Here is a 25411-nt window from a genome sequence, read left to right on the forward strand (position 1 = left end):
TGGTTGAAAGATTTGTATTTTAGTAGCTTTTTAGTAGTTCTCCATAATGATTTGTCAGTGGTATTTACGTTTTCTGTTAAGTTCTGGAAATTTTTTATTCTGTGTTTTCTAATTTCTGCTTTTAGTCAATTTATTGTAATGAGTTTTGTCCGAGGGATATCTTGTTCTGTGCCACCTCGCTCTTGCCCGGCGTTTTTCTTTTAATAATGCCTGTATGTGACGAGGTATGTTGTTTTCTCTAAAACATTTTATGTTCATTGGTGAAGTATTGTTAGTGATGGTAGTTCCTATCGATCTAGAAAAGAACATAATTTAAAGTTGAATAAATTTGCTGAAATACAAGATCGAATAGAGTTGTTAGCGTTCAATGCTTATTGAACTATAATTGAAACCAAGATACAGTTTTTTTTTAAAAGCAAAATTTCATAAAAATTAAAAAAAATCATTCCCTAATGCATTTATGGTGGAAAATCTATATATCGAAAAACGGCTATTAGCACCACATTAAACCAAGTTTCATGAGCAAAACAAAATTTGAACAACCATTGAGCGGACACAGCTCTAATGGGGCTCATATTTTTGCGAATTCACTTTGCTTTAAATCATGGTCTATTACGTTTTCTATTTTAGTAGGTAGTTTTAAAGATATGTAGCTCCTAAAGAAAAATGATTTTTAACGTTCTGAAACAGCCGCCATTTTTTATTCCACCTAACTATACATAGTCTGTAAAGTAACCATCAATATTGGATAGTAATTATACATAGTTTTCATTTAAATAACTCTTGTATTATTGGAGGAAGAAGTTTAATGGAGTGGGTTTACTGTCAGAAAAACTGAACGAAAATTGGGTAGCTTATGAAGACTGGGATGGCAGAGGAGTAAGTGCCAATCACCTCTGCATCCTGTCTCAGTTTAGAATTCTTTATTTATGCACGAATTTCTCGAGAACAGCTCCGTGGATTTTCATTGTTGATAAACAGAATTACTGAAAATAATATTTACTACATTTTATATTAAATGAACGATTTTTCGAATAATTACTCAAATAGGAAAAAATCCTGTTGACCTCAATTTCAACCTGCGCACCGAGGTCGTTGTCAACTCCCCTATTTTTTTTGCTTCACTTTCCCTTTGAAGGAACGTAGGGTATCCCTACCTCGTGTTCCAGACTCATATCTTTACCTGTAGGGTAAAAACTGTACAGTGCATGTGCCCGTCAGACCTATTCTTAATAAACCTTTTGTTTTATGCATTTTCGTCACCCACCTTTTCCTTATACGGCTTAATGTGTTAGATGTAATTATTTCTAAAATCTCTTAATTTCAAGTAGTATATTATAAGTCTATGTTACCTCTCTTATACCCGGATATTTGTTTTCAGCTTGAGAAAAAATATATCTCCCTTTTTCTCCAATATTAATTATCAAATTCTTGATTATTTCATATTTATCAATTTTTCATTAATAATAATAAGATGTTTACTAATTGTTTATGCAATTCGTCATTTCAAAAATTCGGCATTTAAGCTCTGGCAGTCTATTTCATTGATATGGAAAATAGTTTATAATTTTGGGACTTTGTCCGTTTAGAACAATTACAAAGGTTTTTTAATTTTACAATTATATATATTAGCAAAAAAACAGTGTGGCCACTCTTAATTATAATTTATATTAAAATTATTTATTAATAATTTTAAATACAGAAAAGAAAAAACAATTAAAAACTAACTGACTAAGTACATAAAAAACAAAACAAAAAGGTAGTTACAAAATATCTGTACTAATATAATATTGGATTAGACTGGTGAAGTAAAAGGTAGTTAAATAGAAGGGTTTTAAACGTGGGAAGGGCTGGTACATGACGTATGTTTGAGGGTATGGCTGGAACTCCAATATGCAGCTCGAGTAAAAAATGATTTATCAAATGCAGCAGTTCGGTCAGGTGGCGGATTGATGTCAGATAAACAGGACTTGGTAGTAGGATCGGACTATGAATTTGAATAGAATATTTTCTTAGATATAGGGAGGAGGGGTGAGTACTAATTACCTGGAATAAAATATGCACATAGAGAATAAAACCTACCTAATCTTAAATACCATTCTATCATTTTTAATTTTTTCCAAAATAATGATTATACCTCTAATGATTATAATAATATTAATCAAATATTAAATCCATTTATTAAAACAAAACAATATAACTCTAAAACAGCTCTTTTCAAAATTATTATCTGATAATTGCTTTTACAATATTTTTTAATTAAATTCTTTCACAAAATAATTATTTCTGAAATAACGTATGAAATCCATGAATATTGTGGTCCCACAATTACAATTACAGTACTCTATTAAGCAGTTGTAATTACGTTTCGCCCAACTCTGGTGTGTGTTAGGTCAACCTTTGTGGTTACACCCTCATTAGAAAAAAGATAACAAAAACTTTCTGGTAGGCGTAATTGTGATCCGATTAATTAGTACAATCGTTAGTATAGAAAAAGTATTTCATGATGAAGTACCGTTGTTCAAATTTGTTTTATTCAATTGATTAGTATAATTTAAAATGGATTTAACGGCAATATTTTATTTTATTTGATATTTGAACACATACACCCAATAAGGAATCCACCAAATTGTTGTTAGTTGTGTTCCATAAGCCATTTCGATTCTCTTTTTATTTCACTTCCAACCCAAGGTTTTATCTACATCTATTTGTTATTCCTGTACTATCAAATATTAAATATCACATCACCCGTCAAACACATTTTGAAGAATATCATCACTACCCATTAACTCTGAACCTGTTAGGGATACCAACGAATGTTCCAATGGCGTTAAGAAACGACGAATCAGTAATAGAAAGAGTCATTAAATTCATCCATCAGACTAACTTAATAACCAGCCTTTAATTATTATTATTATATATTTATCTTGCCTTATTTTTAGAATTAGAACAGTTACTTATCTGCTTTTCATCATCCTTTTCTATTAAACAAATTATAATTGTCTAGCTAGATAATATTTCAAATCTCAAGGAAATGAATCCCACTGGTGCGAATCAGTACATCATACAAAGCTATGACTATGGAACAACTAGGCCTTACCAAAACCAACAACCAACGGGCGTTGATGACCAAGTTGTCAAACGCCCTTTCAAAACTAACAAACAAACAAACAAATATTAAAAATTTTATATTTAATGAAAATCATTTGCTGTTAATATTTAAGTTGACAAGTTGCGTGGTGACACATGCAAGGCGTTGTGCTGTTAACTCCAAGGACCTGGGTTCCAATCTGGCTGTGGCAGATAATTATTTATTCTGTTACTGTAGCCGTGAGTTAACCCTGTGGGTTATGTAGCCCTTCTTGGGGTTCACTTCGTCTCATAATGTGGGTGCCCTTAACTGGGGAACTAAAAAATCACATCCTTGTATAACCGTTGTTCCAAAAATAGTAATTTGTATGTAGCAGTTCACATTAATATTACTTTTTAAGTTGCTAAATAAAAACTGTTTTAAATATTTTCGATAAAGGTTCTCGATCACAATTTCACAAAATGTTTTTAAGTTCCTTAATGTTTAAGTGGGTTCATTTGTATTGTAATTTACTATTTTTTAATTACATATGAATGAAATGCGCCTTCAATTCAAGGCCAGGCACTCCTTCATTTTTGAATTGCTGATTGAATTTGTAATGGACTGTATGAAATTAATTGAATGAAATAAAGCATAATGTGATATAAACAGAATTTATTTATAGAGGTTGGTTGGACAAGAGAGAATGGTTAAACACTTAATCTATTGTTATTATAGGGATGAAGGGTAGCCGAAATAAAAAATTTATTGTTTGAGATAGTTAATTAATTTGACCTGGTTTTAATGATGATGATGATAGTGTTAGTTATATGAAAATATGTGGACTTTCTCCATACTTTAATACTTCCTTTTTCTAGCCTTGCATTTCCATTCGTCTACCCTCTCCTCGGCTACCGGAGGGCTCTTCGGCGGTGTCCTTACTCACTCATGATTCATTGCAGAATAGAAGTGAAGAAAACGCGTGGCTTATTAGCCATATGCTTTTCATTATTCCGTTTAAACGGAACAGTATATTTTTTTTAAACACTTTCTGAAAAGAGTTTCCACCTTAAGCACTTCTTGTAGAGACGTTTAAAAATAGTTATATGCAAAAATCTCTCACTATGTTTTGTTTTATGCATTTTGAAGAGAATAGATTTAATATGGTATCGTTATACGAACATTCATTTGTCTGTTATTGTTACTAATAAAAGTAATAGCAAGTTTCTTTTCTTCTCCAGGAGGAAACAGGACGAAGTGGAGGTGCTGGAGGAGACAATACGGCAAAGGAACGAGCAGCACAAGAAAGCCGGTGTGGAACTGGAAGCCACTTGTCACATTTGCCTCAAGACCAAATTCGCAGATGGCATTGGCCACGTGTGCAACTACTGCAGCATCAGGTGCTGTGCGCGTTGCGGTGGCAAGGTCACCCTCAGGTCCAATAAGGTAAGCTCAACAATCTTTGTTGAATATTTTTATTTATTGACATTTACATAAAAATAAATGGAGTTAATTTGATGTTAGATTATAATGGTGTGATACAAGCATGTAGGGAAACTACCCATTAGTAGCACCCTAGTAACATTTCTACATTGGAAGGTCTCGAGGCCATCTTCTTTTCAGGCCCATCGGAGGATTGTCTGGAATAAAACAGTAATGGGTTAGAAACTAGTTATACTCGGATTATGGTCGATATCGGTTACATATGGATCACTATTTTAATGATTATATTATTTCATTCTTTTATGATTAATGGTAATTAATAATTTTATAAAATCTTAACCGAACATTTAGGCATTATTATTACATTATTACATATTCACAAAAAAAAAAAAAAAATAAAATAATTTATAAAGGAAGTTAGTTGATTATGATAAGAATCAATGATGTATCTTATTTATTTTTTTCAAATACCTCAAACTAATATCAAAAAATATTCTTAAAAAGGTTTTTTTTTTTTCTACGGATGTAAAAATTAATTAATTTTTTTATATACTTACCTAAAAGTACATTTAGTAAATTTTATGTTTAATTATAATGGTATGATACAGGCTTAGAATAAGTACCAATTAGCAGCACTCTAATAACATTTCTACACTAGAAGTCAGGATGACAAGCAAGGTTAAAACTAGTGGATTTAGGTGGTTTTGGAGTTTATAATGAAATTAATGAAATCTGATTCGGACTTGATCGGTTACATATCAATTACTTGTTATTTATGACTAAGTAAGAACCATTGAGGATTTCACGAAAAATTTAGGACTTAAGAAAATTTAGGATTGGATACGAGAGAAATTTGATGGTTTAGTGGACCCCCAATGCTCAACTCTATGTCCAGATAGACCTTAGTATAATCATATAGATCAGTCTCTTGTAATAAATTGGAAGTTTAGACCGTTTTTTTGGTAAGTGTTGTAGTAGTCGGAATTGACGTGGAATTTCTTGTGTTTTCAGTCTTGTGTGAGGATTCCAGGCTAGTCGTTTATCCAGATGCAGTCCAAGAGTTTATAATAGAAGGATTGATATCTGGTTCGGGCTAGATCAGTTACATAAGGAACATTAAGATCTTTATGGATTATTTCATTTATGACAAAGTAAGGAGCATTGAGGATTCTACAAAAGATTTCTGATTGTAAGGATTTGATACATGAGGAGTTCGAAGCTTTAGTGGAGCCCCCAAACTCAACTCCGTATATCCAGATAGGCGTAGATCAGTCTTTTGTAATAGTTTGAAAGTTTAGACCGTTTGTCTAGTAAGTGCTGTAATAGTAGAAATCGACGTGCAGTTTCCTGTCTTGTGTGAAGATTCTAGGTTATTCGTTTGTCGAGATGTAGTCCAAGGTAGCAGATATATTCTACTAGGGTAAGAAAACATTATTAAAGGATAATGTTGGCAGTCGGTTGATTTACGACGAAGAGGAAAGCTGATTTGAAAGGATATTGTTACAAGTCAATTAGTGAATAGTGACTTGATATACAGAACCTTTACCTTGTAGAAACATTCACATGTATATTGTGCAGAGCCTTATTAAAAACTTCAACTTATTGTGCAATGGTGTTTATTATTTGAATTATTCACTATCCGTAAAAAAGAATTTAGTGTGTCTACTCACAGGGTTTTTTGGTAAAATGAACAAAAACACCGCTTTGGGTGTAAAGTGAAATACAAAAGTTGTTACCTAATATTTCTTTAATTAAGATTTTTGTTGACTAAATTCCAATACTATACACCTGATTGATAATCTTGTCATTACTTTTGAAAGTAGATTACGTTAGTTGCAGTCTGAAACCAAAATGTAAATACAATTGTTACTTTATATGATACAGCTGTTCACATATTCATCTATTTCGCCTAAAAATGGTATTTATTTATTGATAAGTACCAGTCTTCCACATCCTTAGGCAATAAGATAAAAGACAACTTTCATACCAGAACTATAAAATAATTAAAAATATTAATTATAAAAAAGTAAAATGAATCAATAATAATAATAAAATCTTTGTAAGTATATAAACCGGAAGATAAATATAATGAACATAATAAAACTATATACACCAAATGACAAGGGATAAAAAATATAAGCAGTGTATATGCGTAAGAAAGAACAGCAGAATTATATGTACAAAAGTTTAAGGTCCTAGGTTAAAAAAAAAACCTTTTGACCTTATTTTAGTTATATATTTATCATTAATACTTGCCCACGCTCAGCGGAGAAGGGGGGAGTTAAAGGGAAAAAATGTATATATATATAATCGCAAAAGAAAAAAAAAAAGAAACAAAACAATAAAGAATAAATTGCTCCTTAGGTGCCACGTTATTTTTTCACTTGGAAATAACGAAAACCCCGAACCAATATGCTCATAATATAACTACAATATACCCCTATGTAAACAAATAAATTATCGAATTATGGCCACTAGCGAATACCTTTACATGTAGATGACCGAAAACCTAGGGGTGTTACCTACCCACTTGTTGAATTATCGTAATATTCCGTGAACAACAACAAAAACACAAAGGTAAATTAACAAGTTGAAAGCAGTGTATAAGCGTAAGAAAGAACAGCAGATTTATATGCACAAAAGTTTAATAATAATAAGAAATATATGTACACAGAATTAAAAAGGAAAGAAAAGAATTCTTATCAATTAATAAAACAATTAAAACTTATAGGTTGACTTAACTTTAACTTAGATGCTTAACCTTATTAACTAAATTTACATTATTATACAAAAGAGTATAAAAGCGAATATAAAATAAAATTTAGTTAAAACCCCACGTAGTCTTTGCGTGTACTCGTGGCTGAACACAAGGTCGTCCGATATTTCCTTTCCGTTCATCGTCTCACCTTCCCCAGAAGTATGAAGATGACATCTGCCGCAACTCTACTATCCAGGACGTGCTGATGTAACGTTACCACACACTGCACTATATTCCCACTTCTAGTGTCAATGACCCTCCATTGAAGTAAAACACCATAATTTTTAAAAATAAAACATATACGATAAAATTTCTCATATGGTGATATTTCGGTTCAAACAGTTAAGACACAGGGCCTGGATAAACTATCACCACTTCACGTTGAACAGTCGTAACGTGTTCAAAAATCAAACTGTCACCTACACAAAACCAAAACCCACTCGTCTAAACATATCACTTGTGTTTTTTTTCCTTATAACAACCATAACATCTCTTATAAAGGCAGATATAGCCAGTGTTTTTATTTCACCATGACAACCGTTACACCCCTGGTCTACGCAGATATCGCCAGTTTTATTTCACCATGGCAACCGTAACAATAATTAGAACAATTTTATACCAGGGAAAGTATTTGTTCGAACTCTTCTCCACTGAAGTTTAGAGGTAATGCAATAATTGTGTAATGTACCTACGAGGTATATATAGATTTGTACTACCAAAATATTACGGTAAGCAGTTATAAAACATTTTGATCAAAACTAGTTTCCCAGTCCATTTACATCAAAAACAAACAATTTTATCTTCACATTAATATATTATTACGGTGAAGGCTACGTACTTCAACATATTAATATATTAACTAATAAGCCTCAGTAGGTAGTAATGTTTAAAAAAAAAAAAACTAGAAAGTCCAAGTTCACTTATAGGGAAGCCCTACGTATTTCAATAAAGACTATAATTTTCCCAACGTTTATAAGATCTGTTATGTAAGGTAAAAATCTTATGTAATACACGATATAGCTAACCTCGTTACTTAATCTCCCTTTATACTTTCCTCAGTTAAAACTGAGATGAATAGAAGTATTTATTTTTTTAATTTTGAGTGTAACAAATAATAAAGGATTTATCGCAGAAACCCAAAAGTTTAGTCGGAAAAAAATTATATTTATCATTATATATGTATTTATATTTTTATTATCTTAATCGAGACTGGTAGTTTTATTAATAATAATAAAATATTCTCAACCCCCAGAAATATCAAAACACGTTATAAGACCAACGAGATCAAGGAAGATCATTGAGCCTTAAATTGATGCATTAAAATTTGCTGGCTATTATGCCCAAGTCAATTTAATACAGTTAAATAAACCTAAATTTGTCACTTTTAATAATTTCTATCCTTCACAATTTTTATAGTTCACTATCATTAACTTATTGCAACTCATAATTGTATATATTATACAAATCATGGAAAACTACTCCTACGAATGATGTACACTTGTATATTAGCTATCAATTCAGGAATAGAGCATAGTAGGAGGAGAATCCGTTTTCATGATAAAGCCAAAGTAAATGCATAAAATATTGATTTCTTGTCTTTCAGAAAACAATTTTGGTTAATAGAAAACACACTGATGCCTACTTGCACGCTAATTAACCAAAAAAAAAAGTTGTTCCGCATTTGGGCTCTTGAACTATATTACTAGACTACAGAAATTATAGAAAAAAAGTTAAAAAAGGACATTAGTTCTTATATTCACCGCGCAAAGCGCTTGTGGGCACCCCGTCATCTATACAAGAAACCAAATGCTAATCAAGTTATCCGTTTTTTCCTTTCGTGATTTAAGGAGATGGAGCTCTGAATGAATACAGAATAAAATTAACTGTTTCCAAAAAGTAACTCTCAATTTTTCCTTTACTTAAAAATAAATTGTTTTTATCATCTGGAACAGCCATAATTTTTTATTCCCCCTTACCGTGACAGGCAGAATAATCAGTTTTGACCCTTAACTGTAATAAATAATTTTCATTATGGGGTTAAATAACTTTTTTTTTCTATATGGGCTCTTGGAATAAGGACATAAGAAAAGTTATGGTGCAGTTTTTCTTATATTTACCACCGAAAGCGCTAGAGGTCACCCGTCATCTACATAAGAAACTGAGAAATACTAAATATAGTTGTCCGTTTTTTCCAGATTAGATAAAATAAAAAAAAAAGTGGAGGAAATATCAACTCTGCTCCTAATGCACAAAGGGCTTCTGTAAGGGGCAACGTGCAACAGTTCCTGCACTGTACAGAGGTATTGCAGGCTTCAACTAATGATTCTTCCTAATGACAAATTAAGGGGCTATTTACAATATATGTAATATCGTCAGTGCAAAGCTGAAGTGCCGTTTCTGCAAATTTTACTGTCCAAGTTGGATTTCTTTACGTTGTAAAATAGTTTCCTGTAATTCCCAACATAAAAAAATATTAACTGAAATGCCTCAAATTATTTACATCTTATATTTGCCACTAAAATCGAAATCCTAATCACATATTACTATCCATAAAATGCGTAAGTACCGCGTCTGCAAAGTAGCGGTTAATTTCTAATTTCAATATAAATAATTTCATTTTATATATTTATTTTGAGACATCTTATAAAAAGTTTATAAGTTTATTTTATTTTAGAAAAAGCGTCCCTCTATTTATTCGAAGCCCGGAACATTATTTAAAGTAGAGTAAATTCTCAAATAGAGCTCCTTATATCCAGTAGTTCTTGAGATACAGTTTTCAAAAAGCAAAAGTTTTTTCTATGTAATGAAAAATCAATAACTAATTTTGGTAAATATTATGGTGAAATGCAGCTCCTACGGACGTTATCGACTAAGTTGTAGTACATTCAACTAGCTTCAATATGAGTGTTATTAGGCACCAGTAAGTTAATCATAAAGCAATATTGTTTTCTGTACAACTAGAAATCTAAACTACTCCTCAATAAACAGCTAATACACATTTCTGCATCGTAGCAGTTTTCCCCATGATATTCGCCAAAATAAACAAAAAAATATTGACTTTCCATTATTTGGAAGTATATTTTTAGAAAACATCGATTTCAGGAACTATTGAGCGTAAAAAGCTCCATTTTGGGTTAATAGTTTTTTAGTGTTGTTGGTGCCTTTAAAGATACGGAAATCCGAATAAAAATTTTTCTTAACGTTTTCAAACAGTAATTTTTTCCTCTCAATAGTGGCTGGTAGTGTTATCAATTTTGACTTCTAACTATACTTAGTTTTCGTTAAAGAAATCAAAAACTGGAATTAAATAACTCCCTCTCTCTCTCTCTCTTCTCCGGACTCATGGACTATATGTTTGTTAATTGTATAGCGATTTTTGTGAACTTGTCCCTGTCCTTTTTACAAATTGTTTTAATTTTGTATTTGTTATAATTCTCCATACTTATTATTATTTCGTAAGTAATTAATTCTTTTATGTTCTTTAGTTTTTGTATTTAGATCTTTAAGCTCAAACCAGTTTTAAATTTTATTGAACCTTAATAAATCATAGCTAAAATATCACATTATTGCATTTAATAAACAGATATATTTCAGTTAATTTGTTCGTAAATGATAAATAGCCCTGAATGTGTAGGTTTCAGAAATATTTCAAGAAACTGGCAAGATATTCTTGGATTTTGGTTCGGAGAGTTCTAAATGAAAAGTTCTCTATAGAAACGACTATGGTATCGTAGAGTTTTTTTTTGCATCGATCAGCTGTATTGAGTTTTATATCATTGTAATATAAAAAAAAGGTGCATATCGGGGCATCTTAAAGCTATTAGATGTGAGAATAATTATTGTTTTCAGGCGAGATTAAAAATGGAACTGGATAGACCTCTATATTTACAGTTTGCTAAAATTTTGTCTATATTGATTCTTTATTTTTCTACTTTAAAAAAAAAAAAGTATAATTGTTTCTAAATGAAAAGTAAAATCGCGTTTGCCGTTTTTAGGCTTGTTTAAAAAAAAGAAAATAATATATGAATTTGTTTTATTGTATAATAGGGGATGAAGTCTTGTAAACTATGTAAAACGCTCCAAAAACTTTATATTTCTTAAATAAAAACTGCGTATAATTTGAGTCAAAATCGATGAGTCAAGTATATTTAGGGGGGGTTGTCGGCTGTTTCTAAAGGTTAAATAAAATGTTTTAGAACTACCTACAACACTAGAAACTATGAGCACTAATAGAACTATTTAAGGTCAATAGTTTCCGAGATATAGATTTTCAAAAAGCAACATTTCATAAAAAACGTACTTAATTGCGTCATATGAATGTTTGTCATAAAAATCACTAGTTTTGAAATTGCTTTTAGGAAATCTATATCTCAGTAACAATCTGACATTCGAATGTCTATTAGCTATAAGTTAGTTTATGATACACGTCTTCGTTGGAGTAGTAGTTTTCATTATATATGGTAAAATAAATTGATTTCTAGTAGTTCGAACTAAATTCCATTTGTAAAATTTATATTAAAACTACTACTCGTACAAAGATAAATATTATTGACTACTTTATAGTAAATTTAACTAGCTTTAATATGAATGGTAATAGACATCTGTAATAAAAATTATAGGGTGAAATAACTGACTTTTTTTTCCAGCGGGCTCTTGTACTATGTCATCTTAGTATGATAAAGGAAATATTAAAAGTTATATAATTGCAAAACTTATAGGAGATTTTGTAGAGTGATTTTTTTTTCTTTTCTTCATTAAAAGTCGATTTTTGTACCTTACTTTGTCTCGATTAATGAATAGTGTTATGATAAAGTATAGTGCCCGACTAGACATAAAAGTTAGACAATACTAAGAGGTAGGAGATGGAAGGTGTAACAAGTGATGTGTGCTATGGGGTTATGAATAAGAGCGGGGAGGTGACGTCACCGGGTGACGTGCCGGGCTATTGATCCCTCTCCGGAGAGGGTGGGGCTACTTAGCGATTCCCATTGTACCTTCCTCCTTGTCTCATTGAGTTCTCTCTATCTCTATCACTTGTCTCTACTATAGCAAATTTCCACGATTCGAATCAAATTTATTGTTATTATTATTATCGAATAAAGAGAAAAGTTCAAAAACTCAAAAAAGAAACAAAAAACTTACTGTCTGGGTTTAATTAATAACTTTCAAAACAAAGCCTTAATTTTCTGAAAAACTAGTAAATAATTAATCAATAAACGTTTTACCAATACAGCCTTCACCAAGACAGAAAGAGACCAAATCATGTAAACCCAGGTTAAAGACAGCATCTCACATAAGCAGTCAAAAATAGACCTATCAACTTTATAAATCTTAACACATACTCCGAGACATCTCTACACATGCTCAAGTATCTTTAGATGTATTGGAGTGCTATGAAATGAAATGATAAACTTATTTTATTCTGAAACAAAAATCCCCTAAGAATAAATACATGAACCACATGTTATGATTAATTGTCTGGCAAACATTTAGAAAGTTACTGTATACAAATTAAAATAACATTAATACATTAGGTTAGATTAAAATTTATAATAGTAATCAATATATGGTTTTGTACATTGTTCGGATGATATATAACGGATGAGAATTGGCGAACGAAGATGGGAAGAGAATTTCAGAAGAAAGATTTGCTGAAGGAGACAGTTCTATGAGAGGGCATATATAAATCTGTTGGTATCAGATGTTTAATGAATGGGTGGATAAAGGTAGACTAAGGAAACCAAGGATATAGGTTGGTTTTTGACTTTGAAAACTTGGAATAGGAAAATAACCCGAAGGTATAGCCTTCATAGAGCCACTTCCACGGGAGACATGAGAGCGTCTGAAAAAACCGAACAAAATTTTCAATATGATATGCAGATCGGATATGCTGTCTCTAGTCGATGTCTCTCTCTAAATACAAAGTTATTGTGATGGTATAATTAGAAAATTCCAGAACGAAGCCTTAAGTTTCTCAAAACCAGTAAATAATTAATCTATTAACGTTTTGCCTATACAGGCTTCATCAGGACAGAAAGACAATCATGAAAAACTGGTAAAAGACAGTACTTCTTATATCAGCAGTCCAAAATAGGTCCAAATACTGCTGATATCTTAACCCTATTCTTATTAGGTGTATTCATGATGTTGTGTTAAATGTAAAATGTATTAATGAGGTGTAGATAGTTGACCGTAGATTGCTTGAAGAAGTTTGTCGGGGGGTGCGGTCAGCAAAGAACAACATAAATAAACAAAACCATATTTATTTATTTTATGCCGACGTTTCGACCTGAGTTTCAGGTCTTCATCAGGGCTATAGAACATATATATGTATTTATATTTTTAGTATAGGTATATAAGTTAATACTCACAATGTAATTCAGATATAAGCCACTCACTATTTTTCATTGTTTGTCATAGTGTTCAATTTGTTAACTCAGGTCGAAACGTCGGCATAAAATAAATAAATATGGTTTTGTTTATTTATGTTGTTCTTTGCTGACCGCATCCCCCGACAAACTTCTTCAAGTAAAATGTATTAACATGCTGAATATTATAACTAGAGGATTGTGAGCAATCTAATTTAAGATCCATGGAATATGTTAATTGTAGAGGAGCTCCTACCGGATTTTCTGGGCAACCAATAACCCTTCCTTCCAAAACCTTCTATAATTTCATTATTTTAATCTAATACTTTATTAGAGTTTTAAAAGCGTCTAAAACAAAAACGATACAAACCAAACACGAACTACGAACAACTAACCGTTCAACAGACAACAGACAAAATGCTATGAAGATCAGTTGGTCTGTTTTCGTGACGGCATTCTCCATTTAGCAGACCTACTAACAGACTCAACCATGTTAAATGTTATATAGTTTTGAACATGCTAAAAGAAGGAAACGTTTTACCATATAACACACATTAAAATATTGAACTAAAGATCATGAATATCCCTATTTACAAACGTATGTTGAGGTATCTTTGAATTATATACTTTCTCTAGTCGATGTCTATGGATTTTTTTTTTTTTTTTTACAGTTCATGTAAAACATTTGGCCTTATGTATTCGACTCTGTCTTTTCCTGTTCTGCTGATGCCTCTATTGGATAAACGTGGCTGTTTAGCAATATACCGGTATTTCAGAAATCTTAGGCTTTTTCAATTCTGCAACTGCACCCTTACAACTATTATGAAATGTCAGTTTATATACAGATAATTCACCCTTTACTAAATAGTCTAGGGATTGGAGAATGTAACCTAGAAAGTTTTAAGGGAGTTTTGCACATCCATGGCTCTTGAGGGTATTGAACACGAATCTAATGTTTGCGGCTCGGATCATCTGAGGCACCACACTGCAGAGGGTCAGGAACAGTATGCCGGAATTCTTTGAAGGGATGAAGGCCTCTGCAAACCCACACTTACGAGAGGTTGCCACTCCACCTAGACCTGGGAGTTGTCAAGACATTGTTCCCTTGGACGACGTACTGACCCATAGAAGGAATTCAAACTCAGTCTAAATCCGATCAATCAATCTCTAGAAGACTGGTACTTCCCCACTCATGACCAAGCAGAAGGGCAAATAAGCGCTCCCCCTCATACAGCGGATCCAACCACCTACCTTAAAATGCCCTTTCAGGCAATAAAAGGATCATTGTGATGCAGTACAGAGATACTATATATATTCTATGTATTATTTGTTACAGAGTAAACGTTATAAAAGGGTAAGAAAAAGAGAAAAATTTAACATAAAGCCGTTTCCATTTTTCTTATCAAGCATTTATACAATGCTATTATCCTTCACACACAAAAAAAAATAGTATAGTTTCCTACATTTTTTATTATTTTTAGCTTCGTAATTAAATATCTTTACGAGATAGATGTGTCAAGAAAAATACGTTCGCGCATGCGAACCAGAAAGAAAATACTCCTTAAAATGCCCTTCAGGCAATAAAAAGATCATTGTCATGCAGTATATAGATACTATACATATTTTAGGTATTATTTGTTTCAAAGTAGACTTATAAGAGCGTAAGAAAAAATTCAACAACCGGATCAATTTTTTCTATCAAAAATTTATACGATGCTATTGTCCTTCTTAAAAAATCTTTTAAGAATATTAGTCAGTATAGTTTTCCTACCGTTTTCTTTTCTTTCTTTATTTGCTTCTTAATTGCTTAAATTTCAAGATCAGTGATAAAAAAAATATACCTATTTGAATATTTAAAGGAAAAATACTTTTGCGCCTGCGTAAAAGGAGTGGATGGAATTTGATAAAATTGATACTTGATAATTCTTACACTTTTTCCTAACTTCTCTCCAACTTTCAACCAAATTAAATATCTTTTTGAGATATCTGTTTCAAGAAAAATACGTTTGCGCAAGCGAAACATAAAGAAAAGACTTGCACAACCCCTGGAAAGGTCTTTAAAGTCGGATTAATGGTAGCTGGAGTTACGCTTGTTTCATTGATTTGGCACGAATGATAATGGAAGCGTACTAGCCAAGTGTGTTATAGTGTCATCCTCGCAACCTCTAGGATGCCTACTGTGGCACCGGTTCGAATCTGGCTCGAGCTAATTGAGTTTTATTTTGTTGCGATCCCTCGAATTGAAATTTCGAACTTCCCACCTTCGAAGGGAGGTAAGAATAGCCATTGTGCTAGTAATGGAGGGGTAGGGGCAAGTAAAAAAGAAAAAAAAAAGTATTTGATGAAAATGTTTTCACTTTCTGCTTAAATACAAAGTTTCTTAACCTTCGTTAGTGAGAGAGGAATACAATTGAATAGTATGAAATGAATATCAATTATTATTTAGATCAATTGTAACAGTGCATAATGAAATTACTGTGGAGAATTTATAGGAAATGGTTTGTTTAGTTGTATAGCTGTGAAGTCTGGGGAGCGGCATCCTTTATGAAAAGGAAAAAATTACAATCCTTTTTAAAAAAAAGTTAAAGTTGCAGTGGATGGTCCTTGGTTTGTAATGAACAGCCAATTGCATCTGGAATTACAAACATGGACAATAGAGGATTAAAAAAATAAAAAATAAAAAAACTTCATTAAGTTCCACTTCCAGTTCTGTAGGTAAAAGGATAAGTGGCCTACAACTTGGGAAACCCAACCACAACCTGAAGACTGAAGCCCAGGATGCTGCTGGACATCTTGTTATAAAGTTCTGTTATTATCACTCTAAAATTTTCTTTTCTTTTTTTTCTCTTCATCTTTTCTTTAAATTCACTTTCTTTTATTTTTTTCCCATTAGAAGTCAACTATTTATTTTGTTAAATCCATAAATGTCATTGTTTTTCTTATTCACTTTACTTTTATCTTTTATTAAGAATTATTATTTTAATCTATTTATTTTATCTTATTTTTTGTTTTAGTTATAACATTGTATATAGTTAGGGTATGAGACCATACCCCGCCATAATAAATTGTTTAAAAAAAAAAGTACCTCTTACATTAACCATGTAAGGCCCACCAGGCCGATCTGATATTTAAAAAATAAATAAAAATATGTTAAGTTCTGGATTTTCTTTTCTAGAAAATTGGTAATATTGATTTTTTAAGTTACTGAGGTGAAGAAAACTTCTAATTTTAATATATTATTATTCTATATTTTGTACTTGAACAACGTTTCGTGATTTAACCTATACTCATGTACTATTGTATCCCAAAATCGTAACAATTAATTTAATCTTACAATTTTTATATATATGTTATATGTATTCAATTAAAAATCTTTTAATCCATATTTAAATATAGTCTAAAACTTTTATACAACCACATTATTTAAAATAATGTCCTTCACTAGGGGTTCGTTCATTCATCCATGTTACACAAACCAATGTACTGTATTAGGCATCACCTCTTTGGACATATCAATATGCCTATGTGCTGATACTTAAAGAGAAGGAGAAATTGAAATGAAAAAAAAAAGAGCATGGGATGGACAGAATAGAATTCCATGAGGATGTATCTCAGTTAATGAAGAATTCGTAGAATGCAGCAGTTTCATGGAAAGGGACATCGAGATCGGAAAGGGTGGAGCGTGTATTGTGGGAGTGAATGGGATTGGTGGATGAGATTGTATTGTATCAGGAAAAAGCCCAATTCAATTCAGTATAGTATTGTTAAATTTGAGTAGCTATGGAAATTCCGAAAAATAAATCCTTGGAAACAATGCATTAATCTTTTAATCTCCAGTAGCCGCCGTGGGAGGGAAGCTCCCATTTATTTAACAATCTTATTTTTCAACATTTAACAGTTTTATTTTTCTAACATCTTAACGATTTTATTTTTCTAACATCTTAACGATTTTATTTTTCTAACATCTTAACGATTTTATTTTTATATTTTTACCATTTGTTTACATATTGTCAATGTTACGTGTGGATTATGCTATGAATATCTGATTTACTGCATGTCAAACATGAAATTTTATTTCGTTTTGGAATTTATCTAAATTTTTAGCGAATAAAAAAATTATCTGAAAGTAATTACTAATGAGAAGGAAAGAAGTAAAAATCGTGACCACGTAGAATATCACAACTATATCACCAATTAACGTGGCATATCTCAATATTAAAAATTTTGTTCTCATGGAATATCACTCTATAATATTTTTATTGAGACCAATCCAAGTCCTTACCAAAAGTAAACATATTGATCTACCGAAGTTCTTCACAGACGTAGATTCAAAACTTACTAGAATATATTATCATTGCACTGATAAATATGAACGAAATTACTCTGCAGTATTATATTTAAATTTAAAAAACGGTTCAATAACTTTTTTCTGTAGACGGATGAGAAATCCAAATCTGATCACAGTTTTCGAAAAAATTTCGGTTTTGTCTCCAAAATCCCTATTTTTAGGCCGCTTTTGTGTTGTTATTATGATGTTACTTAATACTTGAATATTTTTTAATAATTTGTTACTGAATCATTTTTCCACATTTATCAAAACCAGAGATATAGCATTTGTTTCGTACAACCTCCTGCATTTTTTTGGTGCTCTTACTGCTCCCTGGATAATAAATTATTATCCATAAATTTTAAGATAATTCTGTAAAAATAAAATAGTTTAGATGGTAAAGAACCTACGATTTTAAGATCTTCTTCTTTATTATTGCAATGCGTTATTGTTCTTAATGTTCGATTTTGTAGATTTGCTAGTTTTGATTAATGACTATCAGCACAGGGGCTAATACCATTGGATTCCATATCTTAATATCGATTCAAATAATGCTTTGTACACTAGTATTGAAGCTTCTATGTTAAGTGCAATTTGAAGGTAATAAATTTTATATGGGCATATTCTTAATCTCTTTAAAACATTTACTATATGTGGTTTCCAAGAGAAAGAATTTTCCACAGTAACACCTAGATATCTATATTTTTCTGCATTATTTAATATTTTGCTGCAACATATTAAATGTATTATTGTTAGTGAGACATTCACAGTGATATATAACTTATCAGCTAAATATAACATTATAGAAGATAATTTTTTCCGACAAAATGTTTTTATTGAGAAAATTTGTCACCGTTGTTGTTCATTGGGGCTTTAGGGCGTAAAACACATAGTTCATCAACGCCCATGTTTCACATTTTAGAATTCAATTTCAAGATATAAAACTCTTTAAATAATTACTAAATAAATTTAAATAATTATTTATTTTAGAATTATTTGATACGTATACGTTTAACAAACTTTCGGGTTTAAATGTTATTCAAAAGTTTATTGCTTTTTAAGAAAATTATAACCAGTTCTATGTTTTTCTAGGCAATTTATCTCCGTTTTTCGACTAATAGTTTATCACTCCCTCGATTTTAATGTATAAATATTTTTTTTTTCTTTTTTGTACCAATATTTTTGAAAAGTTAGGTCAACTTACAACATGCCTGGAGGAATATATTCTTCGCTGACCAGGGGGTCCGTCAGATTTTTCCAGGAAGAACATAAAAAATTTCGAAGGACTACACCTACCACTCATGGGACACTCCATCGCGCTAATGAGCCCTAGCCATGAATACCTTGTATGAAAAATGGAAATTTTAATCTCTTCCCTCTTATTTTTTATTTCCCAGGCTCGGTAGTTCCCTACTATCACTGCGAACCTAAATAATAGTACACCAGTATGTTGAGTTACAATTTTAATACTTAAAATTCTTTACCTGGGGGTGGTGAAATCTTAAATTTCTCTTCAATTTTGATTTGGCCAGATTTTCCAAGCAATATTAAAATGTATATTTTAATTTATCCAAAATTAAAATTTATGATATACAGTGACCGAAGAAAGTATTTGCACATCTTGTCTTTTTTTTATATAATGAATTTAATCATAAAATAATATAGCACTTACTAGATAAACGGTCTAACTTCCAATTCATTACAAAAGACTGATTTACATGACAATTATAAGGCCTATCTGGACATACGGCGTTTAGCTTTGAGGCTCCACTAAACCTTCGAATTCCTCTCGTATCCAATCCTTCCAATCCAAAATCCTTCGTAAAATCTTAAATGCTCCCTACTTTGTCACAAATAAAATCATCCATAAAGACCTTAATGTTCCATTTGCAACCGATCTAGCCCGAACCAGATATCAATCCTTCCACTATAAACTCCCTAACCAGTCAATCCCATTAGTTTTTAATCTTGCTTCCTCTTTTATTCCGGACTATCCTCCGAGGCGTCTGAAAAGAAGATGGCCTCGAGACTAAAAAATTTTTAGAGTGCTACCAATGGGTAGTTTCTCTACATGCTTGTATCATACCGTTATGATTTCTTCAAATGTACTTGATGTATTTTATGTACAGATGTAAATATCAATAATAAAATTTTTTCAAAAATTATAAAATAATAATAAAATAGTTTGAGGTTTCTTAATAAAAAGTACAGTTAAAACTTGTTAAAAAAACAGTATAAATTTAATTAAAAATATTGATCATAAATAAAATTTATTTAAACATAATATAAACACAAGGAAAAAAGTATTTGCACACTGTGTTTGTTTATAATCCTGTTATTTTCTATCAGTATTATAAAATATTTCAATCAATTAAGTTCGTTGTAATTTAACCGATCATAATGTCAAAACAAGTGAACTAAGTGCTGCTACTCATGAAAAAATTGTATTATTTCGAAATCAAAGAAAATCGTTTCGCTAAATAGCGGATTTGTTAGGTATTAATTTTTCTACCGTCAGAAACGTAATTAAGAGATTTGAAGAAAGAGGCACAACTGCAAATAGCCGGCGCAAAGGACGTCCAAAGAAAATAAATGAGAGGATGAAAAGAAAAATCAAAATTGGGGCGAAAGAAAATCCAGGAGTTAGTGCAGGTGTCCTAGCTAATATGGTTGAATCGACTTCTGGGGTCTGTGTTAGCACCACAGCAATTAAAAATGTTTTAAATTCTGAAGGAATTCACAGTAGGGTCGCGAGAAAGAAACCTTATGGCAGCGAAACCAATTTCTTGGGATTACATCAACAAGCCCATCAGTTTTGGGGAAAATGTATTGTTCTCTGATGAGAGTAAATTTAATTTCTTTGGCAGACGGCAGGAAGACGATATGGCGAAGGAAAAGTGAAGAATTCAAACGTCTCAGTTACTGTAAAACATGGAGTTGGGAATGTAATGGTTTGGGGATACGTGGTTTATAATGGTGTAGGAAATCTCGTGCTTAGTGAAGGGATTTTAAATGCAGAAGTTTGCCAAGATTTTGCGCAATAAACTTCTAGCCAGTGTTTAGATAGGTCGCTGTTAAAAGGAATGTTAAATATAATTTTTATAGTTAAAATGTAATTTAATATATTTTAATTGAAATACTAAAATCTATTTCGTTATTTATTTATCTGAGTTATATTCCCAGCGGTACGGGTGTTTCATATTTCAGATGGCTTTAAAGCATAATACTAATTGTTAGGTACATGTTTCATGTTTCTGCCTTAATTCCTTAATGCTAATGTTATATGGAAATGGACAATTAGACTAATAGCTATGTAATTACATTTGTTATTTATTCCACGAATGTATGTCCACTCCCTTCGGCTGTTACAATCGAACCTTCATAAAAATTACTTATTTTAATTGAGGTTTTATGGGTGCATTATTTTTTTCTATTGAATCTTTGTGATTTGTTTACATTATAAATTTTATTCCAAGAAACATGTACTGGAGGAATTGCACAAGAATGTAGTATGATAATCAGCGGTTATGGATATTCATTAGGGCAGGTTCTTGTTGCTATTCCTTATTCTACATTCATTGTATATCTTGTGTGGTCAACATGATAATAATATTTTCTATTGAATTTATTAAACAGTAATATTATTTATTTTGTAATTTTACATATGCCTATTGGCAAGTACAATAAGTTTTATTCATAGAGAACCACAGCAGTATAATAAACAAGTAAATATAATATATAACAATCTAATATGTATAAATGGAATATATGAACAATTGATGACAACTACCTGTCATATCTCCCACAATAAAAGAAATTCTACGGACAAAATGTATTGGATATCTTGGGTCGAAATAGGTAACATTCAACATTTCTTTATTTGTAAATTACTGCTGCATTAATAAGGAATACATACATAATAATATGTAATTTCCTCAAAGAATCTAATTGCTGAAGCTCTCCAATCAGGATTCACATCCGGATGCTTCACCACAACTCGTTCTCAAATATTGACATTCTTCAATCTATAAAGAAAAATTAACTGTAACTCCTTCAGTTGTTCAAAAATTTGATTTTCCTACTCCATTTTATCTTGTCTAACAACCTACCTAGAATTAACCAACCCCCATTTTCAATTCCAGTTCCTCTTTTTAGTTACTGATTTTTTAAAAGTGTTTGGATTCAGGAACTCTTTTATTTATTTCTCAACTTACCCTGCCATATGCGAACACTCACAGAGGTAGAGAACAACGTATACAAGCGTTACAACCCACTGTTACAAACAAACCAATTTAATTATTTTTTTTTTTTATGAGCTCTTCCTACTGATGCTACGTTCTTCTTTCTGGCCTCTCTGATATTGTTCCTCGTCTCCTACTCGGGCTGAAGTTGGTGCAGCAAATATCATCCTTCATTCCGTAGACGAAGGCCTAGTGGTACGGGTAGTTCTCCTTCGTGACCGGCTGAGGGAGATCGCTCTCTGTCAGGACGTTGAGCCCTATCTCTATCATTAGTTTGGATATTAGTGCCTCATAGAAAATATATCCGAGTACGGTCTCCTCGGCGGTCTTCAGGACCCGACAATTAAGGCATAAGGGACATTTCAGAAATACCTAAATAGTATCAGTGTCTGGGCAAACTTTAATAGATTAAGGTTAAACACGGACCATTGTTGTACGTTCTAGTTTAAATCCTATGTCGCCTTTCCTAATTTAACCTTAAATTCTTTCCTTAACATTAAATCCATTCACTACAAAAAATTATTATAAACTATGATAATCAGACCAAGTTGGACATATGGAATTGAGCTCTGTGGCTCTACCAAACCATCAAATTCCTCCCGCATCCAATCCTTACTATTCAAAATCCTATGGAAAATCTTTGATGCTCCTCATTACGTTACAAATAAACTCATCCACAAAGACCTTAACATCCCATTCGTTGCAGATTTGGCCCAAAACAGATATGTGTCTTTTCATTCCAAACTCCTTACCCATCCTAACCCATTAATTCTTAATCTCTCATCCTTAACAATCCCTGATAATCCTCGGAGGCGTCTGAAAAGAAGATGGCCACGGGACCTACTAATATAAATTAATGCTTCAATTAAGTATTAATAGTTCCTTAAGCATTAGTAGTTCCTTCCCAAGATTTTCAAGTGTATATGAAACATACAACATACTTACTTATTATATTTATTATTACGTACAGATGTAAATTACATTAAATAAATAAAAAACAAACCTTAAATTGTCACCTCTATTACTATACTTCTCTGTTATATTTTTTTTTTTATTTGTGCTGACCAAACTCTGTTTTGAAAAACCTATATTGCCTAAATTTTCTATCGGCCAGTAACCATCCAAGCATTCTCACACATAAACTCCTTATATTCTTCCTCGACTAGAGTTATCTTGATATAATTTGACTTTTCCATTGTCTACAACGAATTATAGCAAATCGTGAACTGTTTGTTTTTGCTTTTTTTTTTTTAAAGGTTTTTGAACGAATTATTTTTTATGTTTGGGCATCTCGGCAAATAAAACTACTCGAACTTGAAAATAACATATGTATTTATGTATGCCATTGGCCTAAAAGTACGTTTAGACAGAAATATTACCAGTAATGTTGATTTAAAAAATGTTAATAATTGTTTTGTCACTAACAATTTGATGTCCACTGATTACACCGGTCAACAGAAAAATATTATTAATATTTTTACCAAATCAGGGTGAACGTAATCAATTTTATTCAGCTATTGATATTTCTTAAAGCAAACTTTTGATAAATTATCCCGAGTGTAAACCCAACTCAACCCTTTAAAACCTAAGTCCCTAGAAATTTAGGAACATATTAATCGTACGTGTATAAGCAGTATTATCCCGGCTGTAAACCCAACTTAACCCTTTGTTCGTGTTAATTTGAGGAACATATTAACCTACGTGTTTAAGCAGTATTATGCCGAGTGTAAACCCAGCTTAACCCTTTAAAACCTATAACGTCGTGTTAATTTGAGGAACATATTAACCTACGTGTATAAGAAACAGTATTATGTCGAGTGTAAACCCAACTTAACCCTTTAAAACCTATAAGGTCCCTAGTAATTCGTAATTAGTAAATCGTAGTTATGAATATTGCAATTTTTAGTGTGAAATGAAGTTTTACCAAAACTGCAAACACTATTATGTAACTTTAAATTGAAATTTTAAATTTTTTTGATAGGATCTTATTTTAAAACATATATGTACCCAAATATTTCGTCAAAAGTGTTTGAATCTGCGAGATCTCTCCAGACTATATTTTTCAATTTATGAAAATAGTTTATCATTAAAACGGAGGTTCCACGGTGACGGTGATAGCTACTACCACAGCTGTCGCAGTTACTAACATCTTCTTGTTGACATTTCCTGTCTTTCTATCAGGATTTCATTCATAACTGGTAGTTACTATCAACTATCAGCGCCTGCACCGCGAATATCTGTCACATAGAATTTCCACGTAAGATGTAATAATCTAAATATAAAAAACTGTTCTGCAGCTTTGGCGTGGAACTATTCAACTTCGTATCGGTATTTCCCAAAATATACCCCAAGCTAAACTTGATGGATGGATCAGTCATTATGATGGATTCTTCAAAGAATCGTAATAACTGGGCCATGTTCAAGAATATGCAAAGATGCCGCAACCAAGTGACTAGCGTCAGTAAAGGAGTATTTACATTTGTTCACATCTTCTCTCCATTTAAACATTTCATACGGGAAAATTTTATAATTAGAATAGTATAGGTTATTTTAATTAAATTTTACAAACTTTATTAGATTTAATAATAAACCTAATTTTCAATTCGTTTACAATAACACTTCCGGCTGTTGCAGATGATTATTTATTCTATAAATTTAGTTGAGTCAACCCTGTGGTATCAGGAGCCCTGCGGGGTCAACTGGCCTCTATAAAGTGGGTAATCTTAATTAGGGGAAAAACCTAGTGGTTGGGTGTGATCTTGAACAAATCTTCTCCATGCTGAATTATTGATCAGTACTTACGACAATGATTAGTACCTTATGAAGTACTAAAGCCCGGACCCTTCAAGGGATGTAGGAGTACTGTTTTTATTTCTCCCACAATTCTACTAATTTCACAAAACCAAACTTTTGTCGAAAAAATATTTCACAACATCTCTACTTAATCTTCATCACTAATTTTTAATCTCCTATTTTTCAAACCTCTTCGAATGATGATTCAAAGAGGTTTGAAAAATAGGAGATTGAATCAGGCATTCAATAATCTATGTTACGTTTAAGTATCGTGATCTGAACAGTAAGACATGATAAACTTAACCAGGTTTGATTTTACTGGAAATTTACATGTCTAGTCTTTTTATAAAATTACATGGACATACTACATGTTATTCATATTATACTTATTACTCTTATTATGATTATTGA

The 25411-nt window shown here is 31.6% G+C and overlaps 1 protein-coding gene across 1 annotated transcript in view; it reads left to right on the plus strand.

The window, feature by feature from the left end:
- Window positions 1–25411, plus strand: part of Rim (Rab3 interacting molecule) — a gene marked incomplete in the record, with an annotated part of 186328 nt that overhangs the window by 52059 nt on the left and 108858 nt on the right. Inside the window, 1 exon segment of the mRNA XM_067045239.1 lies at window positions 4312–4516. Coding sequence (XP_066901340.1) covers window positions 4312–4516 — 205 coding nt within the window.

This window comes from Halyomorpha halys, unplaced genomic scaffold, assembly GCF_000696795.3.
Source record: "Halyomorpha halys isolate HHAL.00 unplaced genomic scaffold, Hhal_1.1 Scaffold760.1, whole genome shotgun sequence".
NCBI classification, from domain to species: Eukaryota; Metazoa; Arthropoda; class Insecta; order Hemiptera; family Pentatomidae; genus Halyomorpha; species Halyomorpha halys.